We start from the raw sequence: 25,851 nt of genomic DNA, 5'->3' as shown, positions 1-25,851 counted from the left end.
GTTGATTCGGTGACCGTTGGTTCTTTTGATATATGCTTGTATTCCGGCCGGCCTTCTTGCCATGGCTGTTGAGTTGGGTTCCGACCGGTGCTCGCGCCATGGCCATGTAGCGCGTGCTGCTGCTGTGCAGGCTGCCATTGGTTCTTTCTGGTTTGTGTTGGCCTCCAGCCATGAGGCCTTCGTGCCGCGCGAGCGCGTTGAGTTGGTTTTGCTTTCGGCCGTGTGTGCCATGTGCCGCATGAGCGCGTTGAAGTTAGTTTTAATCTAGTTGGCTTTGCGGCGTGGCTGTGAGATTTGTTGGCCACCGAGATGTATAGGTGTGGGAGCTCGAGTTGTGATGCTGTCGTCCTGTTTTACTTCGGCAGACTCATGCCATGACCGCTGAGATGGTGTGCTCTGGCCAGCCGCGTGCCAATTGCTGTTGAGATGGTATGCTCTGGCCGGTGCTCATGCGTGGCCATCATGTTGTGTTGTGATTTTACTCCGGTCAGTTTGTGTTGTTGTCGCCGAGTTCGTGCCTGTGCGGTTGTGTGTCTTCGGCTAGACACCATTGAGTTCCCCGCCGCCGGTCGGGTGAGCCGTGCCACCAAACTGTTGGGTGGGCTGTGCTGCCGGTGTGCAGGTCTCTATGGCATGTTGTGTGTCGTCGGTTTTGGCCTTGTTGGTCTGTCATCAGTCAATGCTTTGGCTCTTGTTCTAGTGGCTTGATGCTATTGGTATTGGCCCTGCTGTGTAGATAGCTTGATGCTGGTAGGGAATGGTAGTGATTTAGCCCTGTTGCCATACAGCTAGGGGCTAGCTTGTCCTTTGATTGAGCTGACGGCATTGGAGTATCTTGGGTGGGCTATGAGTTGTTTGCCATACTCCCTATTTTCCTATTAATCTGGTGGCCTGAGAGCTCCGTTGCCGGATCATGCTGTTGTCGAGCAGCTGGCTATGTTTTTGGTGGGCTAGTCAACCGATGCAATCAGTTTGACACTTTGATAGCTTGAGGTTGCTGCTGGTTCTGTTTGTAGCTCAGTCTTGTTACTTTTACCTGCTGCTGATAATTTAGAATGTTTGTGGTAAGGTTAGTATTTGTTTTGGCCGGCTGTTAGTAAGTTTGAGGCCCTGGTGTTGCCCTTTCTGTTATCATCCATATGTGCAGCAGTGTTGTGAGATGTTGGTGGCTTGGTTCTGTTGTCAGGCCCTGCATCGATGTCTAATGGTCATTGAGTTTATGGGCACTAGTTGAATGGGTTGGGATGGCATATGTGATTAATATATGAATTGGTGGCTTTAGTAGCTTATGGCTGGTTGCTCATTTGATTGGTTGCAGGTTCTATCCCTAATGTTATTGAACCTATTGTTAGCATATGCTGATTTTGTCAACTTGATATAGGGGTTATGTTGCTTACCTTTGCTTTCGCAATTGACCCTGTGTTGCTGGTAGCTCATGTTTTGTGGTTTGGTGCATTGATGATTATCCTCTGTCATTGCTATTATTACTCTTGCTTTTGTGGCATTACCGCCTTCGTAGCTTGTTGTCTTTGTGACTAACCAAACAATTCCTTTGTTTCTAGTGCGTGTTAGGTGGACACAGACACGGTTGTCGGGTTCCAACTTAGATTCAATGACACGGATATAAAAATACGATTTAGATTCGAGATGTCTGGTTCGATAAAAAAAATATAAATGTCTATATAACACTGGCCCTAGTATATACTACCTCTGTTCTGAAATAGATATCATACTAGAATATGTGTAATTAAATTTTAGAAACTTTAAAGTTTAACCATTAATATATACATAAAATTATAGTAATGAATTTATCATAAAAGAACTTTAACATCATCTAATTTTTATCAACTTTTATCAAAAAATAATTGTCAAAAGTAATTATCATATGGATTTATTAGAGACTGTATCGATATCTAAACGATAAATAAAAAAGAACAAAGATAGTATTAACCAACTATTTACTTGTGTTGCAAATTCCTTTTTTTTCTTTTCAACTAGCTAGTCCTACACAACAATATACAACATATCGGCAAGCACATACATCAACTAACTAAAAAACAACCATCTTTACAAGCTATCAGAACATAAAACGAATCGAACAAATTTTGCCCATGATTCAGCACTGCACGTGACCATCAGCCAAGCAATCCGATAAGTACAACGACGAAGGGACAAGGCTGGTCTTGACGATACGATTCTTCTCGCTGTTCTGATCCTTGCCGCCGAACTCCCAAGCTCCGGTGATCTCCTTCATCGTCAAGTCATACTCCACGAGCTTCCACGGCGACCACATGTACACCGCATCCTTCTCCGGGTGAAGCGCCAGGAACCTGATCTCGCTTCCCCTGCACTCTCCCTCCACGACGTCGTCAACCTTGACGGTATGCTTCAGGCGCCATTGGCGGGTTGATGAGTCGTCGAGGGCCCAGACCTTGAGCAGCTCTCCATAGCTGGACACGTAATGCAGGCGGCCACCGGAGTGCGCGACGCGGCCGTCGCCGTCCATTGGCTCGGGGAGCGCGACAGCGGTGCACGCGAGCTCGGGGTCGGCGACGTCCATGCGCACGAGGAAGTCCGGGTCGGAGGCCAGGACGTACACGGCGCCGTCGTGGAAGTGCATCGAGCCGGAGAGGGAGCCCGCGGGGACGCCGAACTCGGCGTCGCGCGCGGTCCACGCCCACGTCTCCGACGAGAACACCTCGACCGTGGCCCCGCGCTCCCGCCACCCGGTGAAGTTGATCACGTGGTAGCTACGAGAGCTGAACGGGTCGAACGCCAACATGGACAGCTGCGCGTCCCTCGACGGCCGCGGCAGCGCCACCCACCGCCTCGTCACCGGGTCGACGACGTAGAACCGCGGCGTGCCCGGGGAGCGGAACAGGAGCAGGCCGTTGCAGGCGTCGCAGACGACGGCGCCTTCCAGGAACGGGAAGAAGCCGAGGCCGCAGTCCTCGAGCAGACGACTGCCGCCGCCGGCCGCGCACGCGAACCGCGGCGCCTTGCCGCGGGCGGGATCATCGGGGAAATAGACAAGGGACATGAATAGGGGAAGCCTGTGGCGGAGGTAGTCATCGGAGATGGTGGCGCACCAATTCTTGGACACGCACATGGACCGCGCCACGGACCTGACGGGCAGCCTAAGGATAATGTCGGCGATCAGATCGTCGCTCAGGCTGACCATCTCACTCTCTTCGGCTAAGCTCATGTCACTGTCAATGGACGAAGGGCTCTTCAAGATTGCCATTGTTTCAGGATTGGCGAAGCTCGTGCCCGTGTGTTTGTCGAACAAAGGAGGCAGAAGACAGGAGTTCGCGAATTCTGCGGAGAGGAGGGTTGATGCGGATTGCTTAGAATATTGGAGACACTGGGCTATAAATAGGAAGCCCCTAATCAATCGTTACACGTATGATTCTACACACACGGAAGGGAAGGGTGTGCTTGAGTTTAAGGATTGCACGGCACGTGTCCAATTCTTTTTCCGGGCGACGCATGGCCCAACTCAAATTGTTCAAGCCTGCGTGTACGGCGACGTGTCCCCGGGAGCCCAGTCCATGGCCATCGGAGGACGGGACACTCTGACACGTAGCACATCCGAGAGCTGAAGTGTTCCAGTTCCTTCCGGTTTTTCTTACCTGTCGGCCCGTTCCGCCATCGGTCCAACCCGCAAAGACACTAGGCCGGATGGCGCGCGCAATCCATCACCGGCTTACGGTTGCCGCGTTCGTTGAGTGCGCCGGCGACGCGTCGTATGGGTCGGCACGCACCGACGTTGTGGACTTGTGGCTACCCCACCACCGCGCTCCACTGAACCACCGCGGGGTGGTGGCGCGTGGAAAACAGGGGACGCGCTGGGACAGCGCATGTTCCGGTCCGTGACTTCAGGTTTAGCTAAATCAGCTGTCTATTTTTTAAAACAGTATAGTAGATGTACTCATATATTTATATCATCATACACGTATTTACACACTGTTTATTAAAAATTAAAGATGTAAGTTTAAAAATTAACGAAATTATTATATACGTCTTGTTATCGATGTACTATGGAAAGAAAATTTCGCAAGTGAAAACCCTACTTCGGTTATCACACCGTGTATCGATGGCTACTTTGCTGTTCATACACTGTATGGTGCAGCTTTGTGGAGCCCACTTGCTAGAGAGAATCCCTCCTCAAATTAGTGGAACCTTTTGGTATCTTTCTTAGGATGGTAACTAAAAGGCTTAAGGTGATATACTTGAGAGATGCTCCTCAGCTAACTGTTACATTTTCAGAAACAACCAAAGTGATGTTAGAAAAAGCACCGCAATGCCAAAATCTTCAACTAGACATGACTTGGCTGGTTTGATAAGATCAGTAAAGAATCACTTCTCGTACAGAATCACTTATTCTATATATTTTATTTAAAAATCACTTTCAGTCACAGAATCACTCTTCATAAAAAATTTAAATAAAAAAACTCTACCGAACAGACCTAAATCCGTGAGCACAAGAATTAGTTAGTCCTTAAATCCATTAGCTTAGTCAGTAGCGTAAACTAATGCGGTGATGGCAAACGAAGTTGCTAGAACCCGGGAAAGTTTCCTTAGATTAATGAACCGACCATGTCCTATGATCGGAGCATGGCTGATATGGAATGCGTTTCATGATCTTTTTGATCGTATGGCCCCCTGCAATTTTGAAACAACTCCAAGCACCCAAGCAGATTATGATGCCGTAACGTCACGAGATCCCAAGTGCCTACTAACCTCTCTTTTCCCATGGAAAACAACTCTGCCCTCCAGTAAAAAGAATATTTAATGTTTTGAACCTCACACTCACACGGTCTTTAATATAAATCTTTGGCCATTAATTTTTATTAAAATATATTTACAAAATCTAATAAATTTATGATAATATAAAAGTACTTTTAAGGTAAATCTAAAAATATGATTTATATCTTTTCACAATAACTATTTTAAAAAATTATTAATAGCCAAAATTTTAAAGGTTCGACCGAACCTAGTGATGGAGCAGTGATTCAGGATTAAAATTTTGTCAAAATTTTAGTGAAATTTTATGAATTTTTCGAATTTTGGAATAGAACAAAATATTTAATTTCGAATTTTTTTACTGTTATGTGGGACCCGTATAGTAGATAATAAAAATTGAGTGAAATTTCAACAAAATTTCATAATTTTAATCTTTTAACCATTAAAAAATTATAAAACGAAATTGAAATAATGTGATGGAGTACAGCAAGCACGCTCGTGTTGCACGCAAGGCGACTCGTGGCGGGATCGCTTTCTGCCGCGCGGCGCGGGCGGCTTGGTGGGGGTGGGGTGGGCTGGGCTGGGCAACGTGGTGCTGGCCCACGCGACTGACCGCGTGGCGCTGCAAAACGAGCATAGGCTGGTTCGACAGTCGGCGGCTCCGCCGCTGCCGTCTCGTCAAACGAATGGCCCACATCGGCTTCCTCCTCACGGCCGCGGCCGACCTCACCGCCGCTCAAGGGCGTCCCGGCCTCGGCCCAGCTCTCCGCGGCTGCCACGGCCATCCCAGCGTCGCAGGAGGCTGCCGAGGCCACCTGGCGCCCGCCGCGGCCGCTGTGATCGGCCTGCTGAGCTCGCTCGATGTCGTGGCCTTCCTGGCCTCCCACCCGGGAGGCGCGACCGCCGCGATGACAACGCCCACCGGCGACGTGGTGGCGCACGAGCCGGAGCTGGTGCGAGAGGTCGAGCCCCGCGCCAGGTGATGCGCGCAGCATCTTGGAGTATTAGTGGGTTCTTCTTGTTGAGCTGTTGCGTATTTTGTGTTAATCATATGTAGGGAATTGATTGTTTTGTTCTTGATCCATATCATTTCCTGTCTAAATGGTAACGTGCATAATAACCTCCCTGACCATGATCTGTTCTCTTAGCTGTTCATGCCACATTGCATCGCCTTTGTGTTTTCATCCTTAGATAAATTTGATTATATATCTTAAAATTGTTTAACATTTGATAATATATTTGAAATTGATCATTTTTAATCATATATGTTCGAAGTTTATCATCTTTGATTAAATTTTTGTTATAAACTAGTACAGGTGGAGCATATGATCAGAGGATAATCAACTTCAAATATATTATTAAAGATTAAGACTCATTTGGACATATAATCAATTCATTTCTAAAAAATAGCTAGGTATGAATTTATACCATATATTAAATGGCCAAGAATCGACGCGCTACTAGGGTATTGGTATTGTAGGACTGTAGCAGTGGTCCTACTTATATGCACGTAGATATGTATGTATGTATATGAATACATATACATATATCTATACGCACATATGTAATTTTCATTTTCAAGAAATTCCAGGAAAATATCAAAATGAATATTAGTTATATTGATAAATCGTTTGAAATAATCTAAAATGCAAAGAAAAATATCTAAAACTCAAAAAAAAATATGAAACAAGTTTTTTAATGTTCGTATTACTTTTTTCTACATGTGAAAATTATGTGCATGCATGAAAGTACTATTGTTTTCTCTATACTTAAGTGAATATGTTAAATATTGATAAATTTATAAATAAATATTGAAATGTATAAAATTGATGAACTCAATTTTTTAGTTTTCTTTTATCATGCTCTATGAAAAAAAAAGAGGTGACGTAGGCACGCCAATCAACCTAGCCTGCTTTGTTGTGACAATAAATGGAGTTTCGTCTTGTTCCTTTTCCTTTAGTACTCCATTCTTTTACAAATATTCATCACTGTTTTTTTACTGTAACAAATTTGATCATGTGCTTTTTTTTCTAAAAAAAGATTTATAGATACTTAAAAATATATAGAAAAAATGTATGATCAAATTTGCTACAGGAAAACTCAATGACAAGTTTTGTAAATGAAGGGAGTACGAAAGGAAAAGGAACCAGAGGAAACTCAATGTGGGTGTGAAACTTTCATTGTATTACGATTCGTCAAATCATACAAATGGCTTCATTGCCTCTTTTTTTCAGAACGGGTTAACCCCGAATTTCATTACGCTTAGGTAACAAAATTACAACCTATCTGTTCCCCCAGCCCAAGATAATTACAGCAAAACAAGCTAAGCTCAAAGATAGAACGAACAATAATACTAACACAGCACCTAGGGCTGCCTTCTAACCACCACAGCCGCATCGAGAAGCAAATAAAAGCAACCGTGAACAAACAACAGCGTCCGACAAAGGACCAGCTACAAACTACACAAAAGCCAGCACGCCCAAGAGCTGAGCCAAAAGCCTCCACGCCAAGGAGCTGAAACCTCAAGAGACCCTCCTGCTCTCCACGCCAGCCCATTATCTGCTCTCGACGATAGCATCGTTTGTGACATTCTCTGTTCTCTGACCTCTGGCCGCCATAGTGGAGTCGTCCTGCTTCTTGGGGTGAAAGAAAAGCGCCGTTTCCTGCAAGGCCTGCGCTCCCAACTCCAACACAGCTTTGTGCCAACCATCATGAAGACCTGCCCAATAGCACAGAAAGGAACAAATACAACACATGATCTCAGTAGGAGATCGAACAGGTTTATTATCGAACACCATTCTATTCCTCATTCTCCAGATGGCCCATACAATAGCCGCTAAGCTCGTCAAATAAATGGATTCCCCACCAGGGAGGAAATGGTTGATCCAAAGAAAGTACTGCTCAAATTTTTCTGGGCGGCAGTTAGCCCCAATGACCGAACCAATCAAACTTCAGATATACCTAGCTATAGAGCACCCAAAGAACAGATGATTGATGCTCTCAGGCTCACAACAGAACATACAATTTGGATTCCCTTTCCACTTCCTTCTAATAAGGTTATCTTTGGTAAGGATGGCCTTTTGATACACCAACCACATGAATATTTTGATTTTCAGAGGGATCTTTGCTTTTCAAATTATGCCATTATGCAAGCCAACCTGGATCCTGTATAAGTGATTGTACATTGATCTCACAGAAAAATTTCCAGCCCTTCCCCAGAGCCAAATAGGCATGTCCTCCTCATGGGACAGAGCATATGTCATCAGAACATCCCTCAACCTTCTCAATTGGCATTGAAGCCCTTCATTAAACCATCTTCTGTATAACAAATTCCAACGTTTACTTGCAGCAGCAGAAACAGACAGATTTTGATCATTACATATCTCAAAAAGACCCCTAAACTTGTGAAAGAAGGAAACTTCACCACACCATGCATCTCTCCAAAAATCGTCCCTTAAATACAGAGAAGGAAGCACTCATTTATCACTGTGTGTACAATTGGCAGAGTTCATCATGTGTACAGGTATAAATGGTTATCCCAAATCGTGTAGCATATCTCTGCGTGCTACATAAACAAATCATGATAAACACACCTCAGATTCTGCAAAATTCAGGCAGTGATGCCTTCGTCAGAAAACCAATCACCGTACACATTTACCCGGATTGCTTGGTCGTATATATGGACAAATCAAGAGATTGCTAGATTAATGGACAAAAAGGGTTAAAACTCCTCACCGAGAAAATTATTCAATTTGTAGAATTGAGTGAGAATCTGCTAAAGTATCTGGTGCTGACACTAACATTCAAGCATGCATATCCAGCAGGTACTTTCTTGAGCTACTCATTGGATACAGTTCGGCATAATACACACCGCTTGTCGTCTTTTAGAGACAACCATCATGGATATCTTCGCGCAAACATGAGTTGAAATTTAGCAACAAAACACGTGTTTGAGAATAAACATGATCTATTTGTTAAATCTCTCTTCATTCTTAGCCGGTGATTGTGGCTATATAGTAATCGGAGTCTACACCGTTAAAAAAACTTTATACTAACTAGATGAGTGCCTGTGCATTGTAATAGCTCCCAAAATAGATGCAACAGGAGCAAAAAGAATTTCACGAGATAATGGTCATTCAGCGTCATTGTTGTTGTGGCACACCATTGCCACCGCTGTATATGTGCATGTCAACAGGGTCAATGCGTTTAAGTCCAAGACCTGACTCACAAGCAGGGTTAAAAAACCGACGGTAACCGGGCAAAAATCGTGATAACCGGCCATCTCGGTCCAGCTCGATTTCAGAAACCGAACGGTAACCGAATTTGAATTCAAAAAATTCAAAAAAATAAAAAAAATTCAAAACAAATCTTAAAACAAACTAGACACAATTCTAAGACCTTCTGTGATTTTTTTTTCAAAAATAATATCGTTTGCATCATATTCTATAGGGAGGAAGTTCGAAAAAAATGAAAAAAAATTGAAGTGTGCGGCTCAGTTATTAACTCATGTTAAGGAAGAGTTTAAAATGCAAACACATATTTTTCTCGTGTAGAATGTATCTTAAGAGGATCTTTAAAATTGATTTCACTTTATTTAGAGTTTTATTAATTTCTCTATAATTTTTACAAAGTTCACAGGCATAAAGTGAATAAGTTAAGAAATAGCACTGTAATTAACTTTTTCATGTCTACTATTATTTTCTCTACGTAAATCATAGTATAACTAATAAAAGTGGTTTCATTAGCTTTTGAGGTGTAATAGGTCAGTTATGAATTAATTTAGTTATGAATTAATCTAGTCGCAACATATTTACACAATCCTGCATGTTACAATAACTAATTAATGAGTTAATGTATTTTTAAAAGACATAGGATCATATAAGAAGACTAACAAAATTAGTTTCATGATTTTTGGATTAGCAAAGAGTAAACTATGCATTTAACTTGGTTTAACAAATATATTTTCTCATAGAAAATTTTGAACTTTTTTATGAGTATAAATACTTTTATCATGTAGATCATATTACAAGGAAACCAACCAAATTTGTTTCACTTCATTTGAAGCTCAGATGAATTAGTTATTGATTTTACAAGATTGAGATATTTTTTGGGTTTTTTGTTGAATTTCACTGAAAATCGAGAAAACCGTTCGATAAATCGAGAAAAATGAGCGGTTACCGACAAAACCGAGCGATTACCGACAATACGGAAAATTAAAAAAAAAACCGCTCGATAAATCGCAAAAACCGCTCGGTAACCGGTTACCGAGCGACTAAAATAGCAAATTTTTTCTCAAATTTTAAATTTTCTCAAATAAATTTTGTCTGAATTTTTTTAAAATTTCGACCGGTTATCACGGTAACCGTGACTTTTCCATGACAAGCCGATGAAATTCCAATTGACAGGCGATGGGTAAGCTGTGAAAATAATTTTTGCAACCATAATCTTTATAACGCCAGCAAGGGCACAGACTTAATAGTTACGACTACATTGAATAGAGCAAGTCTAGTGTGCCAACAAGATTAAGAGCTAAAACAAAGGACAATCTCATACACAACTTTGTATGCATACACAGAGCACTGATTTGTACCTAAACATCCGAGATAATCCAGTAAAGGAAAAACTACACAGATGATGAAAAAAATATACTTACAAACAGAAAATACAACTCTAAGAAACATGACAGGTGAGGAAGAAAACAAATACTATTAGCCTTACATTGACTATGACATGGTATGATACAATTGATCTTGTTTACAGTCATTACCATTCTTATGATGTACTTGTCCCTATCAACCTCAGACTTCACCTTCGAAATCAACAAATCAGATATGAAAGCAGTCTAACCAACAAAGGTAAATCGAATACCTGAAGGCATCAAGCCTAAGGCTTTAATCTTTTACTCTCCTCTAATACATCACTACAAAGGTGATCTGTTGGTTTATCCGAGATCAGTAAAGTAGATGGGTTCACGATAATTGACAGTAAAAACCACCGGATCCAAAAGTAGATAATGAAGTGTTCCATATATATTGTTCCATAAATCATTTGTCATAACTCTGAATGATTACCTGATGTCTGTTATTCCAACAAGATATAGCAGAATTCTCCAAAATCTGGTTCCTTTACAGCAAGCACACAATGCGTCCTCTACAACGTCAAAAGTTCCAGAAATCTCAAAAGTTTGCCAAGTGCCCTGAAGAACACAACATAGGAGGCCCCAAAAAAAAAAACTTGAATAAGCAACAGCCATATCTGCTCCACCAAAAAAAAATCCACACACATGTGAAGTAGATATCTCACCTTGAGACTGATGAACAGCTACTCGTCACAGACTTTGTAACTCTGCACACATGCATATTATCGATGTTGTCTGCTTGCTAAATATGATACCGTATTTCAAAAGAGAATTAATTATTCTCAAAACTTGATACTTAATAAAGAACAATTAGAGGCTTTGGAAAACTGGAGAAGACAAAGCATCAATAGATTGGATTGAATTCCTTCTCACTAGATATTTTTAGAAAGGTTTTGGATGGATTAAACAAGAAGAAATTTGATAAAAACATAAAATTAATCAAAAACAAAAACCAAGTACGCAGAATATATAACAGAAAGAAAATTCTGAATCAGCAACTCATCAACTTACAAAACTTGATTTTCATTGCAACAAAGATTTCCATAAAATCTCAAACCCTAAACAAATCTACTCCTTAGATCAAAAGTCTAAATCTGATCTCATTCTTGGCTCTGGCACATACCGATCGAGACCCTCTCAATATATAGCCCTCCAAACCATCCTTGATTTGGAAACAACCGGTTGTATCCTAACCAGACATAAACCATAACAAAATACGTTTACCTATAACCGAATCCAACCCATGCTCGAGTCCAACTCAGACTAGGACTCTATTCCTTATAGGATTGGACTCTTTGACCAATCAGACCGCAGTCTGACCTTGCCATGTACTCGAACGACTCCATCATTCGAACACACAATCTAGTTGCCCATGACCTCGCGTACACCTGCCCTTCTCCGCAACGCACCTAGTCGCACGCATGCAATCTTGTCTTCACGTATACTATTCTTTAGCTCAAACGTCCCGCATGATATCTTCAATCATTACGACATCGGTTCCTTTTGAACCTAGTTACCGAACCTTAGTTCCTCTCTAAACTTAGTTCGGCGATCCATTATCGACCACGTTCGCCTTCGAGCAACACCTGCACATGAATCAAGTGAGTACGAGCGCAAGTTCTTCCTGACTTGACTTAACATCAGTTCATGCAACACCATGCAAACTCCAAGCAAAATAATCATGCTAATAAAAGCATACTCAACTTTTGATAGCGCATCCTAATGTCATTATGCTAAATCACTTTGCTCTATCAATTTCATTATTCAAACTAATTTTTCATCACATGATCTCACAGACGCCTTTACCGTTGGGAAAGCAACATCGTTTTATTAAAGTGCATCACTCAGGAAGAGGGGAGTACAATGCTCTTTGATATCTACGGAGGCATATGTGGAAGCCACACTTCGTACCGTGCTCTGGTCAAAAAAGCATTCTGGCAAGGATTTATTGGTCCATTGTGCTCTAGGATGCTCATGAGCTGATGAAATGGTACGAGTCATGTCAGTACTATGGTCGACATACTAACCTACTAGCCCAAGCATTGCAAACCATACCACTCTCTTAGCCTTTGGCTGTCTGGGGGCTTGATATCGTGGGACCATTCCCTAAAGCCCCAGACGATTTTAAATTCATGTTCGTGGCAATTGACAAATTCACAAAGTGGATAAAGGTTGAGCCCATCAGAAAGATCACCACCGCATTAGCAATTAAGTTCATACGGGGGCTGGTAGTATGGTTTGGCAGTCCAAATTGTATAATCACGGAAAATGGGACTCAGTTTGCCAGTAGTTCTTTCCAGGACTACTGCGAAGATATCAGGACCAAAGTTTGCTATGTGTCGGTGGCACACCCACAGAGCAATAGATAGGTCGAAAGGGCTAATGGGATGATATTGCAAGGGATCAAAATCTGAGTCTTTGATCAGCTTAAAAGCTATTCAATATGCTGGGTGGATGAATTACCCATAGTACTCTGGTCGATGCGAACGACTCCCACTAGGGCTACGACTAAAACCCTTTTTTTCCTTGTTGTTGGCGCAAAGGCAAAGCTTCCCTTTGAGATCACCTTTCAATCACCACAAGTGGCCAACTACTCAGACGACAACTAGGTGACACGATGAGAGGATGATGTAAACCTGATCAAAGAGTTCCACAAGCGTGCCCTAATTCGAGCTGCCTGATATCAGCAAAGCCTCATACGCTATCACAACCGCAAGGTGCGGGAGCAAAGACTGGTTGTAGACGACTTCGTCCTTAGGCAAATTCAAAATTAGGCAAGTCGGAATAACTCCCCCCCCCCAGTGGGAAGGACCCTATAGAGGGGTCGGTGTCACCCGATCTGGTGTGATCAAGCTAGCTATGGAGGACGGTTGTGAATTACATAACTCCTAGAATATCACCCCCCCTACGCAAGTTCTATGTATAGGGTTAATCGAAGACGGTCTTGTTTCTCTATTTTGTAGAACCTTCTAGATGAGCATAGAATATAACTTATAAGTTTATTCCAAAAGACCAGACTCTTTGTTTTGCAGGATTTCACGACCACCAGCGGATCCCCACCAGATTGGCTCTCTGACCACTGCACGTGACAACGCTCGATGACCACTATGGGACTTGGCGACCAGGAAGTTAAAACGACCAAATAACCAAAGGCTCATGAACGGTGTGGGATCGTTGCTCACACAATACCAAAGGTACAAACAGCTCGGGACAACGAACACAAGGCCATAAGTCCCCACTCAGGTCTAGCGCTGGTCACCGTCGAAGGACTTATTGTGCTAAGGATTGTCCCGTGCTTCGAAGGCCTAACTAGCGAGTAGGGCAGACCAGTCGGAGCCTACTCGCTGTGACAACATAGGGAAAACTCTATGAACATTCCGAACATCGGTTAGGACCAAACGGTCCAAAACCTGCAGAGCTCCCGAGTGGTCTTCCAGCCATCAGCGAAGCCATCAGAAAGGGCCGAAACATTTTTATTCATGGAAGAGATTGGTTACATGCAGCCGATTACATTTGACCGGGCTAACTATTATGTTACATGATCGTTCTTTCCCTCTCGACTTGGGTGGCTAGAGCCATATTGACGAAAAGGTTTCACCTAACTCTTGTATATCATGAAGATACACCACCTCCAAGAATTTTGAAGTATGCGGACTCCTACTTACCCTTAAACGAGTCAAAGAACCTCTTATACTCTTCCTTGAGGTGATAGCTAGTTGCCCCAGGAATCAGACGACGGCCTACGTAGGGGCCAGGGAGGGTGGCCAGTGTGAAGACCCAACCAGAGCTACTGACTAGTGCCAACAAACCTGATTGACCCTCCTTCTGCACCTCCTCCGCCGCCTCCTCTCCGTCGGTCTCCTCCAGAAGGTTCTTTGTTGAAATGCTCCGGCCATATGAACGCCATATCATCCAATGAGTTTATTTTCTTCAGCTCTGAATCATCCGGCATGTACAATTTTTATGGACTCAATTACAAACACATCAACTTTATTTTTTTTTTGCAACTTTAGTTAGTAATGATCATAATTACAGTACATAACCATACCATGCAATCTCAAAATTATAAAACTAAATCAACATCTTTGTCAATCACTCATCACATATAAACAAAGACACATTTCAACTTGTTTTCTCAGGTAATGAGCACCATATCGCTTCATATATCCTTCTGTTGACCAATTATAGGGGATAAACTTATAGCATGACTTAGCCTAGTGACCAAGCTAGATAGAACCTACATGCGAACGGACAATTCTTAATTGGATCCATATATCAACATATGACTAATAAAAGTATATCATTCTCTAATAACTTTATGTGGCAATTAAAATTTTCATTGAAGATAAAGATATTTCTTTAGTATATGGAGAGAGATGTTATTCTGACCAAATATAATCTAGCAAAACACAATTAGAACAGGAATATCAAATGTTGTTTCTGTACTCATAAGGAAAACGTTTTTTGATTGCCCTTGCACTAAATCAGCTTGGCACATTGTCAAACTTGCTCACACCAATAAATATTATGCATATGATGAGTGATTGGTTTAGGGGTGTTGGGCACAAGCAGAAGAATAGAATTTTTGTGGGTACAAAAACTTTATATTTAGCTATATGGCTACGCCATGATATCACTTTTGATAGAAAAACAAGTATATTTTTTTTGCATGCAATTTTCAAATGAACAAACTCGCTTTTGCTATGAAAGTTTTCGTTAAAAATGAGTGATGATCTAATAACAGACTATATGGATGATGATATTTTAATTATCATGTAGTTTGCTTCTCTATTTGCATATTCAAACATGCATGCATAATACAACAATGATGTAATAATGAATCACACTACGTGTACTTACGGTGTAGAGGTTAAAAACTCTGTCCTATTATTAAAAAAACTTTAGAGCCTAATAACAGTGCTGGAAAAGCACGCATTTAAGTTTAGGCCCACTATAAAAATTGATTATGATTGATGAGAAACTGGAATCCATGGGTTTAATGCGAGGTCACATGACCATTTGGGTATCCCAGGAAGAAACAAGGAGTCAAGGGGGCAGCAATAATCACAAAGACATTGACATGAGCACACTGTCACATTCGGAGCTAGACCACGACCCCCGTCCCCCGTCCCCTTCTCGCAACACGAAACCAAAACGAGTCGAGACGAGCCGCTCGGCGTCGCCGTCGCCGTCCGTGTGCCGCTTCAGCCGCCCGCCGGAGTAGTAGCAGCAGCAGCAGTAGGGGGAAGGTAAGCGTCGCCCGATGGGGGTCTTGGGCGACGCCCCGGGGTGGTGCTTCTGCTCCGGCGGGGCCAAGCTGGAGCGGATCAAGTCCACCCTCGTCGCCGCAAAGGGCGCCGCCATCGCTGCTGTATCCTTCCCCGGCGGCGGCGGAGGCAAAGGCGGGAGCGGGTTCATCATCCACCGCGGCCTCCTGCTCACCACGCATGGCACAATCCCCTCGGCTGCTGCGGCGGGCGCCGCTGAGGTCCGGCTTAGCCACGGCCGACTCCTAGCCCGCCTGGTGCCGCAGAGGTAAGAGACCCCACTACCATTTCTTGGCTCCCCTGTTTAAGTTCCGCTCGGCATCGTTTGATTGGGCAATGCGGCGTCAAGCGATTAGATTTTTTTGGGGCCGCGGGCAATCTCCTGATGTTGCAATGCGGTAAGAAAAGATTAGATTTTTGTGACGAAATGTGCAGTGGTTTCGGCAATTTCTCTGTGCCGCTCTAGTACTTGGAATTGTTCAATGTCGCACTTTGACCTTGGTGTAAAACTGTAAAAGGATCTATTTTTCTATTGTTATTTGTGAACTGAAAGCTGGTGATTTTCTTTAGTAATTCCCAGGTGCAATGTTGTTAGAAAGGATTCAAATTTTTTTTGTGAGTTTATCTGCCAAGGGCATGCCTGGTTTCAGCATTTGAGGAAAAAAGAGTTTGTGTGCTTTTTTTTGCGTGGACGATCTAGACTTGGCCACTGTGCTGGGGTTGACTTCCATTTGGTTCAGGAAATTATTTTTGGCTTGCGGTCATGGACTTAGAAAAACTTAATGTTGTTGATGTGATTAGTTATTGTAGCAACTGTGCATGCGGGTGGGGATAATATTTTGATTTTGTTTGGTTGGTGAGGAGCAAATATAGCCAGGTATAAATGGATTATGCTATCTTATTGATAGGATTTTGGTGAGATTAAAGATCTACTACTCCGTAGTAGACTTATGGATCAGTGTTACAATAGAAAAATATGCTCCCTGTCTCAGGCTCTCAGCCTGACTGCATGATGCCATTTTGTAAGAGACGAAGAACTAAAGCTTGTTTGTACAATAGATAGCATTAAGGCTGGCATAGGATTGCTTTTCTGTTTTCTGTACAAGCTGGCATAAATTCTATTCAATTTTAGATTGCTGATTGGCTAATGGGTACATAAGAATTTGTGGGAGGTAATATCTGCTGAAAGTGCTCCTTGGATCTATTTATTCACTTGATTGATGGGCATAGGACATGTTTTTAATGCATTCTTGACTTAACATTCAAAACATCAGTTGTATGATTATGCGAAGAAAGGGTAGGAAATCTTAAAGAACTAGTTCTTGTAAAGAAAAAAGATACAATGTACATTCTCTTTGTTATTGAGCTTGAATAAGCTAAACAAGTGTAAGAGCTCGAATGGGGTTTTGTTTTACATGCCTTTGCCTATGATATTTACCCTTCCTCATTTTGTTTCTTCATTTCAGATTCTTTATTACCAGTTCCATTCTTGACCTTACAGTAGTTCGTCTTGATGTTTTGGGTGATGACTCGAGTGTACGTGGGCAAGAGCCTCATTTCTTGAAAACGTGCTTGAACCCCAGCTTGGACCTTGGCAGTACAGTTTTGCTACTGGGCCTCAACAGATGGGATTTGGCTGTAGGCGAGGGGAAGGTTGTAATAGCTACAGACAACCTTATAAAGTTCTCAACTGATGAAGTCTCATGGCATCCTGGATCTGCTGGGTTTGATATGCACGGAAATGTAGCTTTTATGGTCTGTGATCCCATGAAGCTTGCACCTTCTACACCTACAGGGTATGCTTCTGCATCATCAACTGCGCTCCTTGCCTCAAGGAGGGATGTGCCGGCACAGTTTGGGATCCCTATTCCTGCAATATGTGAATGGTTAAAACAGCACTGGAACGGCAGCTTAGAAGATGTTAGCAAGCCAATGACGACTCCTGTGGGGCGTTCTTCTCTTGGTTATCTTTGTTATATTAAGACCACAGAGCGAGAGGGTGGTGATGTCTTGTCATCATCACAGATTCCACCAAGACTGACATGGCAGCATGGATCTTGCAGTTCAGCATCTGCCAAGATTTCATATGGCGAAAAGGATTCGATTGACTCACATTCAATTGACTCACATTCTTTCCATGAGCAACATGAGCTGACCTCAAAAATGTACAAACCTAAGAACGAGCAAGCTGCCTCACTCATGGATATTAGCCTTCCTCCAGGGCATCCAAGATCTATTTGCCTACCGCTTCCCCTAAAGCAAATGATGCCTGATGAAAACAAGATTGAGGTGAACAGGTCAGCTCCACATGAAACACATCCATCTAATGTGCGAATCAACTGTGATGCTCTTCACAATGTTGCTTACCAGGAAAATTGCTGGAGTGAGGTGCAGTCCAGTTCCTCTCCACTTGAGATATCCGAATTGGGAGATGAGAAGGATGGTTTTAGCAGCGGGGAGGAGACAATGTACTCGGCTGAAACAAGGGAAAGCCGGAACACTCCAAATCCAAAAGAAAAGAAGACTGATATAGTTGGTAGATCACAGCGTTTTGTGAACCATAGCAGATGGGATTCGCCTAAAAGTGTTGACTCTTCGAAAGGGGTCCCCTCGAAGTCACACTCCTTCATTCCTTTGACAAAACCGCATTTGCAGGCTGCAGTCATTTCACAGAAGAGCCAAGATTTTTTCAGCCCTACCGTCTCCTCAAGCATGAAGAAGAGGAACTTGTCCCAAATTCCCATGAAACCACGGCAGAGTGCTCAAGTTACATCCAAGTGGATCATCTGATACGGTTGCCTGTTATCCGAATCATACAAAGATATCACATCTTTTGGTTTAGTCAGTCCAGCGACATTTCTTTTTCTTTCGTAGTTGTTTCGTGTAAATGTATTCTAGTCATAAACTACGCTCTAGAGATTCTTTTTCAGTGTAGCATAAGCTAGAAGATGTTCTTCGTTACCCTGTAATTGTTTACTTTTAGGGGTAATACGAATTGCCATTACAAAATCCAGTATTTCCCCCGAGACTGTTAGTAGTTGAGGATGCAGTGAACACCGTCGAGTTTTGATCTGCCCAAGTGTCTGTGCACAGGAATGCATTGCCACAGGCAACCCATCCTGGATTATTCATGAAGCTCAACACTGCAACCAATGATGTTCTCGTCCCGAATGCAAGCACAATTTTGTTTCATTCCTTCCCATTACAATTTAAGTTTATCACGTCTAAGATTAATTAAATATATCTTTATCATAAAAAATGTGATTAAAAAATTCTTAGTTATAAGTGTAACAAAATTAATAAAAAATTTAAGTGTATGATCTGTGAGTTAGAGAGCTAATAAAATATAGTTTCTCCCAGTTGTAACAATTAATCAAACAATTAACTACAAATCTATAATATGACTTAGACGTGAATCAAACGTGCCTTTAATCCCGTTTGAAACATGTGTTTTCCTTCTTCTTTGAATTGTATGGAAAATTATTTTTTTGCCCGTGTGAAATTCAGGCATCCCAACCAACTCCTGCGGTGATCTCATGTCCCGTTTCACGGTACGCATTCACCATCAGCTCTCATCGTTCTCCACCGTTTGATCAAGATCGGACGGGCTCGGGCGAATCAGCTTACCACTAGCAGAGGCTCCGGGGACGGGGACTCCCTGAATCCGTTCTCTCCTCGTCCCGTCCCCCCCGCCTCCACCTGTCCGTCGTCGTCGCGCAGCGGCACGAATCCAGCTAGGGATCGACAGATCGAGGCCTCTGCTCCGCCGCAGCCCCACGCCGCCCTCCGGACGGCAATCCGGTAACTCCGTTCCCCTCCCTCTTTCTATCATCTCTCTCGTACGGGATGTGTGTAGCCTTCATTAGGCTGATGTCTTGGATTCGGTGGTGGTAGAAGAATCCGCGGGCGATCGGAAGGGAGCGATGCGGCAGCAGCGGAGCGGGGGCGTAGGCGGCGGCGGGAGGAGGGTGGAACCCGGGCTGCTGACGAGGACCGTGGACAAGGTGTTCCGCTTCGTCCGCCTCGCCGAGTTCGAGATCCTCTTCGTCCTCTTCTTCCTCATCGCTTTCCTCCTCTTCAAAGACCTCGTAAGCGCCCCCAGCTTCCCCGTCTCTCTCCCCTACACGTTTTAGCTTCACCGGAATGAGATCTAGTAGAATATTCAAGCCCAATTCGCATTGCGTGTATGGCCAATTTGGTACTGCGTGGCCTTGATTGTTAGAGTACAGTAGTTTCTATTTGAAATGTGAATCTAGTAGAATATTCATGCCCAATTTCGCCTTTATTTTGATGAAATGATTATTTAGATCTCAGTTGAAATCATAGGAGGTACACTTGAAATTCAAGTACTCTCCCTCCACACAATTTGGAATTTTCAGTGTTGGTTGAATGACAAGTAGAATGGTAGGGTTTTTTTTCTTCTCTTGTCTATGTTAGATCTTTGTACTAGTTGAGTTATGCTGTTTGAGAACAAAACGCTATTTTTAAGGAATATAATCTTCATAGGTACTGCTGTGATTCGGCCATCAGGATAATATATTTTGGAGGACTAACTACCTTGACATAGTTCAGTAGCAAATGATGTCCTTATGTGATTTAGTTACCAATATCAACTAGTGCAGTTCAGTTTGCAGGGTTTGTTTTATCTGTTATTTTTATCTTACACTGAATCCTGAACGAACTTTCTTCCAGATGTCTCGACCGCAGTACAATCAGATCTTTGTCAAGAAGCCGGATCTAGATGACTCCTGGCCTTAGAGGGTAGGAATCATATAATGTTCTTGATAGCTTGCTTTTCTTTTAGTTGTGTTGCCTGAAGTACATTCCTGAGGTGCATCTCTGAATCTCCCTAAGACTACTTTTTTCATATCAGGAACCTTCTTATGACTACCTAGAGTATTCTCTTTTGAGATGATAAATATATTTAGTTAGTCATTTTCTATACGCAAGAGAAATTGTCATGTCATCACCTACACTACTTTCATGCTTATTTGGTATGGACATTCATACTTTGACAGAATGGTTGCTACAAGACAATAGTCTCTGTGTGATGTAACTTCAAATTGATGTGCCAATTTGATATAACTTCAGAGTACTGTATGCTTTTATGGTACTTTTGGCATATTGTTTAATCTGTATCTTTACTGATTTGGCCAGATCAAGCAAAATGTTATAATTGAATCTTATATGGTTCTAGTGCGAAAATTTTGCACTACAATTTTTTATGATAGCCTAGTCTCCCATTGAATTATCTATTAAGCATTGCAGATGTCTATAAATATGTGTTCTTTTTTTCGAGAACGCTCAAAAGGCTTGCACCTTTTTTTATTAAAGAAGGAGAAATATGTGTTCTTTTCAAAATGATAAGAATTAGCGTTGTACAAGAAGGCAGATTCTGATAAGGAAGTTTGTTATGGCTTTGTTGGCATACACTCACTCATACCTTTTCCATTCATTCAGCCATTCAGGACTTGCAACAATTTCAAAAGTTCACACAATTTCTTGTTTATTTTAGTAAAGGAAACAAAGGAGGAATCGCATTACATTCCAAAACATAGCCGAGTCAGAAGCAATTTTGCGTTGTGTTGCGGTCACTTTCAGGTAAAGATCACGCGTCAACGTTGTTACGTGAGATCAAACCTAACGGAAAACGTGAAAGGACGAATAAAAATAATGTTTAGAGTAGGGAGTTAGGCAAAGTTGGCGTAATGCAACTCAGTTCAAATGCCAAAAAACGCATAAATTTTACAGAAAAACAGCAGGACCTAATATAGTCTTTCAATTTCATGTTTCCTAAGCCGAGCCTGGATTTTGTCTTTAAAAAAATAGGGCAAATTGCTTTCATAGTTCTCTTTTGTTGTTGTTGTACCAGTATACACGGATATGTGACGTAGGGGGGTGTCAGGAATTCGATCACGATCGCCTTTCCTGCACCAAAAGTGACAGGATTTCGTGCATGCCAGCGTTATGATCTGCACTGTGTGGCGTGGCGCACTAGCGTTAGCTCTGTGCGCGACCGGCGCATGGACGTCGCGCGCGGCGCCGTGCCGTCGTCTGGAGTTTTTTTATATTTTATTTTAGCCCTTTTTAAACTCATATTTTAAAAATAGCACTTGAGATGCTAAATTTATAAGAACAAATATATTTTTACATCAAAGTACATTCCGTGATTCAAAACTTAGTCACGTTAATGTATATGACGTGATCAAAATGATCACATTAGTGTTCTATCCTAACGTGATAGGTCACGTCATGTACTTTAGTGTGACAAATAGATTAGTTCCTAAAAAATTTAGTATCATATGTACTGTTTTTAAAATATTAATTTTAAAAAAGCTAAAAATTTCTGTCATCTAGTGCCAGGAGCCAACAACACTAAGTTTCGCACACACAGCACGCTTCCCTGCAATGGTGCCACTGGATCTCGGCTTGTCGCCATGTCCCGGTGCTGGCTGGTGTGGGGGTGCCCATCAACTTTGCAACAGCCCGGCCGTTTTGGAAAATACAATTTTGTAACGTATTACGTATGCATCGTCTATCTCGGTTGTTTCTCTCTCTCATCTATCTGTTGATTCTTTTATATATCATATGTGTTTTTTTCATCTAACACTTTGATACAAATCTAAATATAAATAAACGACAGGGATAGACAATATATGTACACCCTATTATAGAATTTTCCCTTCCCGCCCGTTTTCTCCGAAAACACAGAGGCGATCACGTGAGACCGATCGATGACTGGATCTCTCGAGTACAGCCACATCAAGTTAATTTGTATGTATGTACACCTCCTTGTTACTAGCAGTTCACTCCCTTCCGTGCATACAATAATTTGCAAATAAAATCGGCTAGCTTGCTAGTAGTTGAACCACCATTTCCACCGGCCGATGATCTTGCCGACGTACTCGTGGCCGTGGGGCTTGTACCAGCACATGGTGGGAAACACCCCCATCACGTGCCTGCACTCCCTGAGCACCAAGTCCCCGACCAGCGTCTTCTCCCGCCGCTGCCGCGGCCCGGCCGGCGCCGGCGCCGGCGCACCCGCCCCCTTGTGCTTCCCGGTGACCAGGTACATGTGCCCGTCCTGGAACAGGTACCGGCACCCGCCGTTCTCGACGCGGCACAGCGGCGCGTACCCGGCGCTGCTGTTGAAGACGACCACGTTCTGGAGGAAGTTGCCCATGTACCCCCACTTGCAGAAGATGACGTAGGGGTCGGCCTGTGGCTGGAAGAAGGCCTGCCTCAGCTTGTACGGGTCCAGGATGAAGTAGTGGAAGTACTCCCAGTTGCCGGAGAAGGCCGCGCGGCAGCTCAGGATCATCTGCCCGCCGGTCATCGTGCTCAGCATCGACACCGAGTGGTTCTTCCCCGGCGGAGCCGGTGCCGAGCCCGTGCCGGGCGCTGTCGCGTGCGGGGAGAGCATGCCCACGATGATCACCACGGAGGGGATAGCCACGAACACGAACGGGATCGAGATGATCGTCAGCCGACGGAGCAGGTCCTTCTTCTTCTCCTCCATTGATTATTTGGGCTGTTCTCCTCTCCCCTCCTCCTACGTGAAATATAGCAATTGCCCTGTATAAAAATGAACAAATGTATCATCGCTAGCACTGACAGCACGATCGATGCTTATGCTTATATTTAGAAGAGTGGAGTCTATTTAGGGCATGTGTTCATGACAAAACGGATGGCTCGAAATGACCATTTCATTCATTATTGAATCCGATCGATGAAATGAGGAACAAGCCGTATGATCAACCAAATAATCTTAAAATTAACGAATGCATGCTCTCATCTCTCTGATGGCGCATCGACACTAGATATAAAGGCCGCTGAATGGAAACGTAAGCCATGCGGAAGAATGAGATACGGGATGCATGATAGGAATCGAACTGAGGTACGTTGTCGTACGTACGAATGCAAGAGTCTGAGAAATGCGATGGATACCTCTAGATCAATTGGATCAAAGATGTGGTCGAGCTCATCCAGATTCGACTCCCGGGTGTCGCACACCTCCGTTTTAATCTCTAATGTAGCCCCAGGTAAGGAGGGCTGATGTTAAAAAAAAGATCAATTAGATCAATGGCCGCCTCGGACAAACGAGCAACGAATAGAAAGAGGGAGAGGTGGGGACTCGATCGGAGTAAAAATAGAGATGGGTGTTTGGTCATCGCGTGGCCTCAGGGAGGGGAGGGCCTTGTATAAGCATACGCAGGAGTAACACATCCATGGTGTGGTTAGGCTTGTATATGAACGAACCACTTTTGGTCGAACGCCAATTTGGGTTGTTTAAGTTCCAACGGTGCAGTACATAAGACCAAAATCTACCGAGTGTTCCGTGTGCCTGTAGCTAGGTAGCAGTACATTCTCAAGACCAAAATCTATTGGGTGTTCAGTGGGCTGGGGAATACAGTACTTCACGTACATTTTCAAGACCAAAATCTATTGGGTGTTTAGTAGTATAATACCAGCTTTATTACACACGACAATAAGGTTTTACATAAGTAAAGACCTAACAGTCAAGTCTTACAACACGAACATCGTAGCTAACTTTACATCAGTAAAAAGACCCCAAGAAACTAGAGAAACCACAGGACACGCCTGCGTGCACGGGACCTAGAACACAAAGTCATCTCATCAAAGTAGTCTCGTCAATGACGTTATCATCCTTAAACTGCTCATTGTCTGATGATATTAAAGCAAGAGTAGTATTTTCGTACTCAGATAAAGTGCAAGTAAATTCTAAAAGGATAGGTTGTGCAATATAATAACAACAGATAAAATTTTTCACAACACTAGTACTACAACAAGAAGTGTTCATGTTTCATGTGTCAAGATTATATATGAGCATCACTAGTAGCAACAATTCATCCATAATCATTTCATTCCATAACTAACCCGAGGAGTAAGTGCTACTTTGCCATGAAGCTGGTATCACCTATTAATATAGCTTCATTAACGGGAAGCACATCACATTCGAATGATTCGAAGTTCAACTATGCAGAGCTTGTCCAATTTTATCCACATGGTACCATAGCTTGATCGGAGCAAAGATAACATGATTTGAGCTATTGTTCTATTTCCGTAACGTCCCTGATACATAGAGTCTGTCTTAACAGCAGGTCCTTACTTGGCCAAGTAAGAACGACATGTCGTTGTTTACATAGGTTGTGCCGTGGAATAGAGTCATCCTATTGTCCAACTCTGAGAACCAACCCATGGCAGGTCTGTAAAATGACAACAATAACCGGATCAAGTCCAAGTGATCGGTCCCGTGGATGAGCAAAATTATGTTATAATCATGGCTCATATAACAATTCCTCAAATGCCTCGGACATAATCATCACTTCGACTAATATCCTTAGCTCAATCCATTCTTCCACAATTAACCAGGATACCTATGTCTAAAAGTGATTCTCCAATATTAACCTTACATGTAGTTTAAACCATCTAGCTAATGATTACAGCTCATGCTAGGATTATTTCAAGGTTAATATGGCCATTGCCGATAGGATGGCTCTCTCATACATATAACTGGTTTGGCACTTCTACCATGTTAAGTTGATTGAACCTATGACAACAGCTAAACCAATAACAGCTAGGTAATGCATAAAATAATCGAAGGAATGAAAAAGGTGTTTTATGATCAATCGGTGTGTGATTTGCCTTCTTGCTCGTTGTCACACCACTCCACATCTTCAGAATTCTGGTCCTCTACTACTCTAGTCCCCGGTTCGAGTTCGTAAGCGTCGTGTTCTAGCACCGACAACTGAATAAGAAAAAGAAGTAATGGGCAATAATACCAAGAAGACCCGAATGTAACTCCAAAGAAAACAGAAACATCCAAATGGAAATCCAAAATCATCTTTGTGAAGATAACAGCGGAAAACTGTTGAAAAGGAATAAACTTTGGCACGGTTTGCAAACTGGATGCATGTGAAGGGGATATCCTGTAGAGTTTCAGAGAAGTTCTATACTAGGCTTTCCTAATTGTGAAAGACTAGAAGACAGATGTGCAGTAGTAGTCCTTTTTATGCATGGCATGGTTTATACAGGCTTGATACAGTTAGGAAAAGAAAATACAGTACTGACATGTGCAGTTGGAACATGGCTAGCATCATAATTTATAGAGTAAAATTTATAAACTACACTACAATAATTAAAACTATCATAAAACTATATTTTTATTTTTCTATTTCA

The 25,851-nt window shown here is 42.7% G+C and overlaps 4 protein-coding genes across 6 annotated transcripts; 2 read left to right on the top strand and 2 right to left on the bottom strand.

The window, feature by feature from the left end:
- Window positions 1–1,984: 1,984 nt before the first annotated feature.
- On the bottom strand, window positions 1,985–3,341 carry LOC133895704 (putative F-box protein At5g52610). The gene has a single exon (XM_062336191.1). It carries the CDS (start codon window positions 3,242–3,244, stop codon window positions 2,117–2,119), a length of 1,128 nt encoding a protein of 375 aa, XP_062192175.1. The 5' UTR covers window positions 3,245–3,341; the 3' UTR covers window positions 1,985–2,116.
- A 12,118-nt stretch (window positions 3,342–15,459) lies between these two features.
- LOC133894832 (uncharacterized) lies at window positions 15,460–18,727 on the top strand. Its single transcript, XM_062335004.1, has 2 exons — window positions 15,460–15,919; window positions 17,118–18,727. Exons 1-2 carry the CDS (start codon window positions 15,648–15,650, stop codon window positions 18,439–18,441), a joined length of 1,596 nt encoding a protein of 531 aa, XP_062190988.1. The 5' UTR covers window positions 15,460–15,647; the 3' UTR covers window positions 18,442–18,727.
- Window positions 18,728–19,283: 556 nt separating this feature from the next.
- On the top strand, window positions 19,284–20,688 carry LOC133894742 (uncharacterized). 3 transcript variants are annotated; one of them, XM_062334906.1, is made up of 4 exons: window positions 19,284–19,452; window positions 19,549–19,739; window positions 20,344–20,412; window positions 20,525–20,688. In XM_062334906.1, the coding sequence occupies exons 2-3, from the start codon at window positions 19,575–19,577 to the stop codon at window positions 20,407–20,409; spliced, it is 231 nt and encodes a 76-aa protein (XP_062190890.1). In that variant the 5' UTR covers window positions 19,284–19,452; window positions 19,549–19,574; the 3' UTR covers window positions 20,410–20,412; window positions 20,525–20,688. The 3 variants fall into 3 exon arrangements, with proteins under 3 accessions (XP_062190890.1, XP_062190889.1, XP_062190888.1); XM_062334905.1 differs by having other exon boundaries at window positions 19,285–19,452; window positions 19,546–19,739; window positions 20,344–20,688; XM_062334904.1 differs by having other exon boundaries at window positions 19,288–19,452; window positions 20,344–20,688.
- Window positions 20,689–22,507: 1,819 nt separating this feature from the next.
- Window positions 22,508–23,170, bottom strand: LOC133895495 (uncharacterized). Its single transcript, XM_062335843.1, has one exon. It carries the CDS (start codon window positions 23,168–23,170, stop codon window positions 22,508–22,510), a length of 663 nt encoding a protein of 220 aa, XP_062191827.1.
- Between the last annotated feature and the right edge of the window lie 2,681 nt (window positions 23,171–25,851).

Source organism: Phragmites australis, chromosome 16 (assembly GCF_958298935.1).
Source record: "Phragmites australis chromosome 16, lpPhrAust1.1, whole genome shotgun sequence".
Lineage (NCBI taxonomy): Eukaryota > Viridiplantae > Streptophyta > Magnoliopsida > Poales > Poaceae > Phragmites > Phragmites australis.
This window is presented reverse-complemented; position numbering and strand designations above follow the sequence as displayed.

Excerpts from the sequence above, each read along its gene's own strand:
- LOC133895704 (XM_062336191.1), bottom strand. The coding sequence starts at position 3,244 with ATGGCAATCTTGAAGAGCCCTTCGTCCATTGACAGTGACATGAGCTTA.
- LOC133894832 (XM_062335004.1), top strand. The coding sequence starts at position 15,648 with ATGGGGGTCTTGGGCGACGCCCCGGGGTGGTGCTTCTGCTCCGGCGGG. Across the intron at positions 15,920-17,117 it reads GCCCGCCTGGTGCCGCAGAG|ATTCTTTATTACCAGTTCCA; the intron begins GTAAGAGACCCC and ends TCTTCATTTCAG.
- LOC133894742 (XM_062334906.1), top strand. The coding sequence starts at position 19,575 with ATGCGGCAGCAGCGGAGCGGGGGCGTAGGCGGCGGCGGGAGGAGGGTG. Across the intron at positions 19,740-20,343 it reads TCCTCCTCTTCAAAGACCTC|ATGTCTCGACCGCAGTACAA; the intron begins GTAAGCGCCCCC and ends ACTTTCTTCCAG.
- LOC133895495 (XM_062335843.1), bottom strand. The coding sequence starts at position 23,170 with ATGGAGGAGAAGAAGAAGGACCTGCTCCGTCGGCTGACGATCATCTCG.